General features: G+C 38.3%; 1 protein-coding gene across 4 annotated transcripts in view; it reads right to left on the reverse strand.

Annotated features, from left to right (window-relative positions):
* LOC110461619 (probable E3 ubiquitin-protein ligase HERC1) overlaps positions 1 to 12269 on the reverse strand; it is a 153254-nt gene that overhangs the window by 40896 nt on the left and 100089 nt on the right. For all 4 annotated transcript variants that reach the window (XM_021515182.1, XM_021515163.1, XM_021515171.1 and 1 more), the window contains one exon: positions 731 to 836. In XM_021515182.1, coding sequence (XP_021370857.1) covers positions 731 to 836 — 106 coding nt within the window. The remainder of the gene's footprint in view (positions 1 to 730; positions 837 to 12269) is intronic.

Here is a 12269-nt window from a genome sequence, read left to right on the forward strand (position 1 = left end):
AGAAGAAGATTTTTAAAGATTTACCTATTTTCCCCCTATTTGGCCCCGCCCCTCTGCCCCCAGGGGGGTTATACCCTCCGTTTATACAAAACTGAGAACCCTTTGGCCAATGATGCTCCTGACCAAATTTGGTCAAAATCCTCTGAGCCATTCAGGACAAGTAGCATTTTAAAGGAAAAAGTTGACGGATGCCGGACGCTGGACGCCGAACGACGGACGCTGCACCATGGGATAAGCTCACTTGGCCCTTTGGGCCAGGTGAGCTAAAAATCAAAAAAACTAAAATTATTTTGCCACTTTCACTAAACAACATTAATGCTAGACCCCTAAAGAACCTCTGTACATAAAATCAGCATCCTAACACTATTATTAAGTGAACGGTGAGCCATTACAAAACTTTAACCCAACTTTAAACTGAAGATTTTGGCCAAGATAGTTAAGTCCAAAACATGTAAAAAATTAAAAAAAAATAAATTATTTTTCGACTTTCACTAAACAACATTAATGCTAGACCCCTAAAGAACTTGTGTACATAAAATCAGCATCCTAACACTATTATTAAGTGAACGGTGAGCCATTACAAAACTTTAACCCAAACTTTAACCTGAAGATTTTGGCCAAGACAGTTAAGTCCAAAACATGTCAAAAATTAGTATAACTCTACACCTTCCAAAGTTGTAAGTACATAAACAGGAATAGAAAAGCTTTTCCAGCTGATTTCATTAATTACCTCATACACTGTCTCCCTCCGGATACCGAATGGTGTGATCTGTGTTTGACTTGTCGACTGCCGCTGAGGCACCGTCCACATTGACACCAGTCCCATCTCATTACCACTGTAACAAACAATGGAATTAACTTGGAGGATAGATTTGTTTCTCAATACTCAATACATACTTAAGATGCTGATTCTGATTTAGAATTACTTTCTTAATATCTTGATTGTCAGCCTAAGAGATCCCAGAGGAATCTTGGCACCCATCACTGTACCATCGCCATTGTTCTATGTCAGTTCCATCTTTTCTCTTCTTTTTTCTTCATATCTGTTTGATTGAGTCATGTAAACAGTTAATGCACCTTGAGTTAACGCATACTGCTGTATATAAAAGAAAACCTTCAAGGTAAGTTTGTCTTATATTTACATATTTACTGGTACAGTACTTAATGGGAAGGAAATAGAACTGATCATTGCAATATGAGAAAGAACTATTAAATTCTTCCTGCTGCCATCTTGTTTTTATGATCAACAAAGTACCAAGGGGAACATACATATCACATTTGAGGAAGATACCTTAAGTACTTCCTGAGATTAGCGATAACCGACAATCACTGTCAAAATCCATGATGGCCGCCTGTCAACCATTTTGCTTATCTGATCAGTCTCAATAGTTAACACAACTTAGACCAAGGGGAACCTACATAATTATCAAATTTAAGACAGATTCTTCCAGTATTTTCTGAGAAATACAAGTAACAAACTTTAAATAAATCAATTATAGATGTAGCAGCAGGCCATTTTGATATTTCTATCAGTCTGAAAAATTGATATGCATAACCAGAAGCCATGGGGAACCTTCATGTGAAATTTGAGAGAGATCCATCCATTACTTTCTGAGGATTAGCGCTATTATCTGATGATGGTGGGCTAAAAATATGAAATATTTGTGAGTAATTGATGTTAAAGGAGGAACAATTCAACATACCTAGTAGATCAACAAGAGACCCAGAGGGCCTGTATCGCTCACCTGGATATCAAAGCAATCGATGGCAAAATATTCTCCAAATGAGATCGTAGGGAATATGCCAGACCCCAATGCCAATTCTTGTAGTATGTCTGTATTAGATTTTTCATGTCCAGCAATTTAATGTATGCATGGTTATGGGGTGGGGATCTCAACTGTTTCCAAGCTGTGACTCAGAAATTAGATCCCTAGGGTTGTGACCAGACCCCAGGATCAATTCTAATATCATGACTGCATTCGTCTCTTTTTGTCCAGCATTTGTATTTATAGTCTTGGGGTGGGGATCTCAACCGTTTTAAAGTTATAACCCAGGGGTTAAGTCTACAAGGGTGGGGCAGACCCGAAGGTCATCCTGGAAGCATATGTGCATTCATCTCTTTATACTCAGCAATTGCATATATGTATGGTTATAGGGTGGGGATCTCAACTGTTTCCACGCTGTGACTAAGAAACTAGGTCCCTAGGGGTTCGGTCAGACCCCAGGGTCTATTCTAATACCATGACTACTTTTGTCTCTTTATGCCAAGCATTTGTATATATAGTTCTGGGGTGGAGATCTCAACCGTTTCAAAGATATGACCTAGGGACTATGTTTCAAAGGGTGGGGCCAGACCCTAGGCCATCCTGGAAGCAAATGTGCATGCTTCTCTTTATACTCCACAGTTGTATATATGGTTATACCGTGGGGATCTCAACCATTTCCAAGTAATAAACCTTTTTGGCCCCACCCCTTAGCATGGGGGGGTCAGCCCCACCATTTGTACAATTTTGAAACCCTGCCTCCCATGAATGCCTCTGACCAAATATGATCAGTATCCATGGCATAAGAAGAAGTCGTTAATAGCAATATAGCCAAATTGCCCCCTTTTGGACCCTCCCCTCAGCCCACTTGGGTGTCAGCCCAACCATTTGTACAATTTTGAATCTCCACTACCGAGGGATGCTTCCAGTCAAATATGGTTGATGTCTATCTCTAAGTTCCAGAAAAGAAGTCGCTTAAATCAATATAGCACAATTGCCCCCTTTTGGCACCGCCCCTCAGGTCCATGGGGGGCCGGACCCAGGGTTTATATAAAATTGGTTCCCCTTCACCCAAGGATGCTTCAGACCAAATATGGAACAAATCCTTTCATTCCTACAGAATAAGAAGGATTTTAAAGAATTTGCTATATTTCCCCTATTTGGCCCCACCGCTCAGGCCCCAATTGGAACAGACCCACGGTTTATACAAAATTGGTTAACCTTTACCCAAGGATGCTTCAGACCAAATATGGAACAAATCCTTTCATTCCTACAGAAGTAGAAGGATTTTAAAGAATTTGCTATGTTTCCCCTATTGGGCCCCGCCCCTCAGGCCCCTCGGGGGCCAGACCCACAGTTTAAACAAAATTGGTTCCCCTTCCCCCAAAGATGCTTCAGACCAAATATGGAACAAATCCTTTCATTCCTACAGAAGAAGAAGGATTTTAAAGAATTTACTATGTGTTCCCTTTTGGGCCCCGCCCCTCAGGGGCCAGACTCGCGGTTGATACAAAATTGGTTCCCCTTCCCCCAAAGATGCTTCAGACCAAATATGGAATAAATCCATTCATTCCTACAGAAGGAAAAGGATTTTGAAAGAATTTACTATGTGTTCCCTATTGGGCCCCACCCCTCAGGCCCCTGAGTGGCCAGACCCACGGTTTATACAAAATTGGTTCCCCTTCCCCCAAAGATGCTTCAGACCAAATATGGAACAAATCCTTTCATTCCTGCAGAAGAAGAAGGATTTTAAAGAATTTGCTATATTTCCCCTATTGGGCCCCGCCCCTCAGCCCCCAGGGAGGCCAGACCCACCATTTATACAAAATTTGTTCCCCTTCCCCTAAGGATAATTCTGCCCAAATTTGGTCAAAATCTGCTCAGTCGTTTCTGACTAGTAGCAATTTTTAGGAAAAGTTGACGGACGACGGACGCCGCGCCATGGCATAAGCTCACTTGCACTAAATGGGGCAGGTGAGCTAAAAATGATCTGCCACATGTATACAAAACAGTTTCAGACTAGCTCTGATGCAGTTGTTATATACAGCAAAATTGGCTGCTAACCTGAGTATGTCACAATTAGGCTACCAAAGGTCCTACTCATTTTCACTTCAGGAGACGTTATTTATCTTATGACATTTATTATTTTCAGTTTATTTGCCAACTTCTTATTATTTGAAACATCGTTGGCTCACTGTCTGTGCCCTATACTTGACCCATTGAGGCGACTTATGTGGGGGCCGTGCAGAGACTGCTTTTGTCACTCTTTTTCATATTTCCTGTTAAACTGTTAACAAGTACAACTCTGCAATAAATCTTTATCTATTGTGAAGTTATCTATATTTTGATTTTCTATGGTATTTCTTTTTATCAGTTTTGGGGCGAGTTTTTGTGTGGACGCAATTGTTAGTGGTCCATTTTGGGGCGAGTTTCGATTTCTATGGACAAAATTGTGTTTGACAAGTTGATTTTGTACACAACATTTTTGGCACTAAATGTTAGTGTGGTTTTCTGTTTTTTTTATCGAAACAAAATGTTTATTCGTATTTATTACGATCGTACCAACATTTTTATTCAGTTCATATGTCACATTTCACCACATTTACCATCTTTGACCTCATTTTTATAATTGGTTGAGTTGGTTCGTCCCCGTACGCATTTTCTCACTACATTTGTTTAGATTTGTATAATAATTTACGAATACACGATGAAATATTTACTATAGTTAGCCATCGGTTACAAGCTTACCTAGGGGATATGCAATTACAACAGAATATTTTATGTAAGTAACTTCTGTTTATTTATGTAATTTTTCATGTTTCTGTCGTGATAAAGGGGCAGATCGCCCTGAACATTTGACAAATTTCTTTGTCTGCACTGTCGTTATTACTTCTTTCTTTGTCGGCACTGTCGTTATTACTTCTTTCTTTGTCTGCACTGTCGTTATTACTTCTTTCTTTGTCTGCACTGTCGTTATTACTTCTTTCTTTGTCTGCACTGTCGTTATTACTTCTTTCTTTGTCTGCACTGTCGTTATTACTTCTTTCTTTGTCTGCACTGTCGTTATTACTTCTTTCTTTGTCTGCACTGTCGTTATTACTTCTTTCTTTGTCTGCACTGTCGTTATTACTTCTTTCTTTGTCTGCACTGTCGTTATTACTTCTTTCTTTGTCTGCACTGTCGTTATTACTTCTTTCTTTGTCTGCACTGTCGTTATTACTTCTTTCTTTGTCTGCACTGTCGTTATTACTTCTTTCTTTGTCTGCACTGTCGTTATTACTTCTTTCTTTGTCTGCACTGTCGTTATTACTTCTTTCTTTGTCTGCACTGTCGTTATTACTTCTTTCTTTGTCTGCACTGTCGTTATTACTTCTTTCTTTGTCTGCACTGTCGTTATTACTTCTTTCTTTGTCTGCACTGTCGTTATTACTTCTTTCTTTGTCTGCACTGTCGTTATTACTTCTTTCTTTGTCTGCACTGTCGTTATTACTTCTTTCTTTGTCTGCACTGTCGTTATTACTTCTTTCTTTGTCTGCACTGTCGTTATTACTTCTTTCTTTGTCTGCACTGTCGTTATTACTTCTTTCTTTGTCTGCACTGTCGTTATTACTTCTTTCTTTGTCTGCACTGTCGTTATTACTTCTTTCTTTGTCTGCACTGTCGTTATTACTTCTTTCTTTGTCTGCACTGTCGTTATTACTTCTTTCTTTGTCTGCACTGTCGTTATTACTTCTTTCTTTGTCTGCACTGTCGTTATTACTTCTTTCTTTGTCTGCACTGTCGTTATTACTTCTTTCTTTGTCTGCACTGTCGTTATTACTTCTTTCTTTGTCTGCACTGTCGTTATTACTTCTTTCTTTGTCTGCACTGTCGTTATTACTTCTTTCTTTGTCTGCACTGTCGTTATTACTTCTTTCTTTGTCTGCACTGTCGTTATTACTTCTTTCTTTGTCTGCACTGTCGTTATTACTTCTTTCTTTGTCTGCACTGTCGTTATTACTTCTTTCTTTGTCTGCACTGTCGTTATTACTTCTTTCTTTGTCTGCACTGTCGTTATTACTTCTTTCTTTGTCTGCACTGTCGTTATTACTTCTTTCTTTGTCTGCACTGTCGTTATTACTTCTTTCTTTGTCGGCACTGTCGTTATTACTTCTTTCTTTGTCTGCACTGTCGTTATTACTTCTTTCTTTGTCGGCACTGTCGTTATTACTTCTTTGCCCATGTACACGTATCTAATTAAGTAATACCCATCTAACCAACATTTGTTTGTTACGATCCAGTTCCAATATTGGATCAAACTGTCGTTATTATTTATATAGAGACCTATACCTACAATACATATATACAGGTATGTCTTATTACCCAATACAGAGGTATATCTACCTTAGGTACAGGTATCACATTACCGAATTACACATACATTTTAGACAATACACGCCAGATATGTAAATGCTACGGTTTATAAACACAACTTACACTGACCTAGTACACAATCTATTGCTTTATTATCACTGTATGTCTGTTGGTTACTTGTCGTTCAACAGGGAAGTTATTTATTCTGCACACCTGCAGGTCTAAACAGGTAGATCTACACACTGCCATGGATTTGATATTACTTACCGGTCAGATTTCAGCCAAACATATGACTTCCAAGTTTTGATCAAAACATTTACAATGTCAGCAGGAAAGTGACAGAATTATCAGCAAAGCTAAAGGGAAGTTCATCATGTGATTGTGAATCCCAGGGCTGGAGAAATATAGACAATGTAAGTGAAAATTCTGGAGCGTTGAATGGAAAACTTGGATTCATCATCACAGTAATCCTGTGACATCAGTGATCGTGAGGTTGTTATTCTACAGTGTTTTTACATTGCTATAAGTTGAACAAACATATACTACTGGATGGGACAGTCAAGTCAAGTTTTCATTTCTTTACATGACAAACTCTTATTTGTGAGTGTTTACTGATAACAATATATTTATATAACAACAAACATCTTCAAGACTTCAACAAATAATTAAGCTTTTCATCAAAATGGCAACCCCTATAAGCCAAATGCCTCTCCGTATTAAAGGTCAGACCACATGTATTCACCACCAGGGGAGAAAACTAAAATTTTATTGTGAAAAATGTCAGGAACTGGTTTGTCCAAAATGCCTTTCTTCTATTCACAAAATCCATCCAGTTTGTGAGCTAAGTGAAATCACTCCCCAGAAAGAACCAGACATTAAAAACTTCATAGACAGAACAGAAAAACATGACCTTGTACAAATTGGAAAATACATCAACTCTGCTGATACGCTCCTTAAAGACAACACCAGTGGTTTTGAGAAGCTGTCACAAAAGTTAAAAATGCAAACAGATAAATTAAAACAAGAGCTGGACAGGCTTACAGCTCAGACACTTTCTCTTTATCACAAAATGGAAGAGGATAATACAAATCTCATAAAGAAATACAAACAGGACCTGGAGATGTACGAGAAACAACTCAAACAACAAATTCAAGAATGTAAAGCAGCTCTCCAGCGTGGTTCACACATACATATTTATGATGCATTTTGTGAGATCCATTCTCCTACACACAGTCTTCCTGTAAAACCTGTCCTGGGTACTGCCAACTTCACTCCGAACGAATATCCTCAACATCACTTGAAAAAAGCCTTGGGAAAAGTAACCATGTCAGGTCAAGGTCAAACTTTAACTGACCAGGAACGGTCAGTCTCAACATCTGATGATCAAGGACAGCCCTCTAAAAAACAACAACAGTCAGGAGCAAAAGTGAAGAAAGCAGTGACAACATACAAACTTCTACCACAGACCAAGGTAGTGGAGGAGTGGAGGTCTCCATGTCACATTGGTTCTATATGTCCCACCACTGATGGTCAGGTGTGGACCAAATGTAATGAAACATTAACTCTCCTTGACAGGAAGGGTAAAGTAATACAGAAGGTCACACACAATGTCGGGATCTATGACATCAGTCTGTCACCCACCACACACACACTGTGGGTCTGTGACAGAGACAACAACATCATTGAGCTGGCATCAGGACGACTGACACACAGATTTCGTACCAAGAAGTTACCCAGGTGTATATGTGTTACAGCCAGTAACCATGTCATTGTAGGGATGACCAAACACATCTCCAAATTTACCACAGATGGTAAAATGGTGTGTACTACTATGGCTAAAGGGACTGGGAAACCATTAATGTGTTCACCAGTCAAGATCTCAGAGTGTCCTGTCACTCACAATGTGGCAGTCGCTGATTTCAGTTATGAAAGTGATGGTGGTGATGAAAAGGGACGTGTTGTTGTGATGGACACTGATTTCAAGGAGCTATTAGTATATAGAGGTGACATCCCCAGTACATATAGACCAACACCACAATCAGGAGGTAAACAATTTAACCCCTGTGATGTGGTGTATGACAGTGTGGGGAACCTGATCATAGGGGACTGTTACAACTACAGGGTCCTACTCATCAGTGGAGGTGGTGAGTTCCTCAGGGTCATACACACAGACACAGGCTGTACACGGGCTGTAGGTATAGACAGGGAAGATGTCCTGTGGGCAGGGTTTGGGTGTGACAAAGTCAAACTACTACAGTACAGCAGTGTGTGACACCTGTAACCAAACAACTAGTATATCTAGTAACCATGACAATGACATGGACATCAAAGACAAAAGAAACTTATCATGATTACCAACAGCTAAAGATGTGTACATTCACAGGATAAGTAAAATGTCTAGACTACAGATTGTTTGACATATTTACAGGATTATAAGTAAAATGTCTAGACTGCAGATTGTTTGACATATTTACAGGATTATAATTTCGAGACCAAATAGGCCTTTACTACAACACAACTACCAACCAACTACTTTTCAGTGCTGTTGGCAAACAAATCTGTGACCTTTAAAGTGGATTGTATATAATATCACTCTATACCTGTATATAGATAATCAAAGTTTCCAATTGCTTAAACACACCTGATAGATACAGGCCAAATATTATTTTAGAGTTGATAAAATCCACAGAAAAACACTTTACAATCTTTCTGCACAATATACTAATTGGGGAAAACCCACTGAGAAGTAGGTCAAGGTTATAATATTGTTTCTAACAAACTTGATCTCACTTACTGTTAAATCCCGCATTCTGCCAGCCTAATATAATGACCCTGGGCTAATTGATTATTGACATATATGTCCCTTATGACCTTGAAAGAAGGCTAAGGTCATGTATATGACAGAACTTTGTGCCACCTAGCTGACTATCGGGACCCAGTGTCTTTATATAATGGAACTGAAAAAGAGGCTTCTTGTAGATATTTACTTATTAAAGTCCATGTTGACATTTTACATTCGCCTACTCTCAAAGTTAACCATATATTCACCTCAACACAAATTAAGAAGAAAAAGATTGTACAATGCTGGTCTATATAACATACCAAAGTATAATGGCTCTAGACGTTATAGTTCTTTAGAATATTTTGCTTGAATTAGCACTCCATCAAAGATTCCTGGTAGGGAAATATCAGGACCCTGGCCCTATGTTACTAAAGAAGAAGATTTACATTACTCAAAGTAAAAGAAATAGAACCGATCATTGCAATAGGTAAAGGACCTGTCAAGTACTTCCTGGGAAATAGTGATAATATTCTTGAAATGTCAAAATCCAAGATGACCCTCAGAAATGATGATGGTCGGCTAATATAAATCATGATATCACTATTAACTGTAATCCATTAAAAACACATTAACAACCCATTAAAAACCCATTAGAACACACCATTAATTCCTGTTTGAAATTTATAATGGCCATTAATGAGTGCCCATTAACTTTGGCAAATATACGGAAATACCCATTAAAAAGCCATTACAAATTACTATAATGGGCATTAAAACCCTCATGGGAAATACTTCAAGGCCATTAGTTTTTGTTTGAGGTATGATAATGGGCATTAACTGGGTACATGTATTGCCCATGAAAGAAAACTTTGATAAATAATGGTCATTAAGTGCCTCCCTTTTTTGTTTAATGGCCATTAATTGATTTAGGCAAGATGTGTGATTTTATATAATGGCCATTAACAAGGCAACTACAGCAGTTCTTGTAGGTAATGGTCATGAATATTTGGAATCATGGCAACTGTATCAGTTCTTGTTCATGAATATTTGGAATTAAAGCAATTTTTCATAAGAATGGCCATGAAAGATTTATGTTGTCGTCAACATTAAACAAGAGGCCCAGTGGACCTGCATCGCTCACCTGGTATTAATCTCACACTTGTAATCTTAAAAGTGGACTATTATATAGCTACAGGCAGAATATCAGTGTTTGATTCATAAGAACCTCTTAAAAGATTTAAAGATATGATGCCTGTGACCTTGAATGTCGAACAAGGACATTAGGTTGAAAGTGGGTCAAGGTCATTCATTTTAACAAACTTGGTAGTCCTTCATCCCAGCTTGCTACAGGCCCAATATCAGAACCCTGGACCTTTTGGTTATTGAGAAGTCCTTTGAAGATTTAAAGACATTTGACCCCTGTGACCTTAAAAGTGGGTCAAGGTCATTCATTTGAACAAACTTGGTAGCCCTTCATCCCAGCGTGCTACAGGCCCAATATCAGTACCCTGGACCTTTTGGTTATTGAGAAGAAGTTGTTTGAAGATTTTAAGACATCTGACCCCAGTGACCTTGAAAGTGAGTCAAGGTCATTCATTTGAACAAACTTGGTAGTCCTTCATCCCAGCATGCTACAGGCCCAATATCAGTACCCTGGGCCTTTTGGTTATTGAGAAGAAGTCCTTTGAAGATTTTAAGAATCTGACCCCTGTGATCTTGAAAGTGGGTCAATGTCATTTATTTGAATAAACTTGGTAGCTATTCCTCCCAGCATACTACAGGCCCAATATCAGTACCCTGGGCCTTTTGGTTATTGAGAAGAAGTTGTTTGAAGATTTTAACATATTTGACCCCTGTGACCTTGAAAGTGGGTCAAGGTCATTTATTTGAACAAACTTGGTAGCCCTTGATTCCAGCATGCTACTGGCCAAATACCATCATCCTAAGCCTGTTGGTTACTGAGAAGAAGTTGTTTAGAGTAAAAAGTTGACGCCGGACAGACGGACGGACGGACGACGGACGCCGCACCATGGCATAAGCTCACTTGCCCTTCGGGCAGGTGAGCTAAAAATGGCAATGACTTAAATCTGAAGTTTTGAAATGTGTATTATACATACTATATACATACAGTAATGTAAGACTAGCCAAACGTAGGTACCTCCTTTCGGAAGGGGACCGTATAAGTTTGTTGCGCAGGAAAAATCCAAAATTATTTTATAACTATTTCAAGAGCAAATCTAGTTGTTGTCTCAGTGATCTGGATCTTTCAGACTTTTTTGAACACTTTAAAACTGTATGCGGCGGTATTGTTGATGACGAGATCTTTGATAACGTATCTGCAGACGCTAATGTACCTATTTATGACGAATTGGATAGTCCCATTCTACAAGATGAAATAAAGAATGTTTTAACTAACGCCAAGCTGGGCAAATCACCTGGTAACGATAACATGTTGAATGAATTTTTCGTTAAATTTAAAGAAGTTTTTATTCCAGTTCTTTCAAAATTATTCAATGCTATTCTCGATAAAGGGGAATTCCCATCAAGTTGGTCGAAAGGTATAATTTTTCCATTATTCAAAAAAGGCGACCCCAACGATACGAACAATTATAGAGGAATAACGTTGGTTAGTTGCTTGTCCAAATTATTTACAAGTGTTTTAAACAATAGATTACTAAAATGGTCGGAGCAATTTGATATTATCACTGATGCCCAATTCGGCTTTAAACCTGGTCATGGCACCAACGACGCCATATTTGTCTTGTATGGAATAATAAAAAAAGTGCTTGCTAAAAGACGCAAGCTCTACTGCAGTTTTGTTGACTATCGCAAGGCGTTTGATAGTGTGAATAGAAATAAGTTGTTTTTGAAGCTGTGTAAAAGTGGTATAAGAGGTAAATTTTTGAATATTTTGAAGTCCCTTTATGAAGGGTTAAGGTCATGTGTTAGATACAAATCTGAACTATCTGATTTTTTTGCATGCACGCAAGGCTTGATGCAGGGTGAGGGGTTATCTCCCTTCCTTTACTCTTTGTATGTAAACGATTTGGAGAATGAATTTATTAATACATCATGTGATGCACTTTTTCTAAGAGATATTTCTCTGTTTTTGTTGATGTATGCTGATGATACTGTTCTTTTCTCAGAGTCAGCTTCTGGGTTACAGAAGATGTTAGATACTTTGAAACTATATAGTGATAAATGGCAATTATCTGTCAACATAGAGAAAACAAAAATCGTTGTATTCCGAAATGGTGGTAGAGTTAGTTCAAATGACAAATTCTATTTTGAAAATAATGTAATAGAAATTGTTGATAGTTTTAATTATCTTGGTGTCACGCTATACTTTAATGGTAAGTTTACTAAAACTC

The sequence above is a fragment of the Mizuhopecten yessoensis genome, unplaced genomic scaffold (genome assembly GCF_002113885.1).
Source record: "Mizuhopecten yessoensis strain PY_sf001 unplaced genomic scaffold, ASM211388v2 scaffold1405, whole genome shotgun sequence".
Lineage (NCBI taxonomy): Eukaryota > Metazoa > Mollusca > Bivalvia > Pectinida > Pectinidae > Mizuhopecten > Mizuhopecten yessoensis.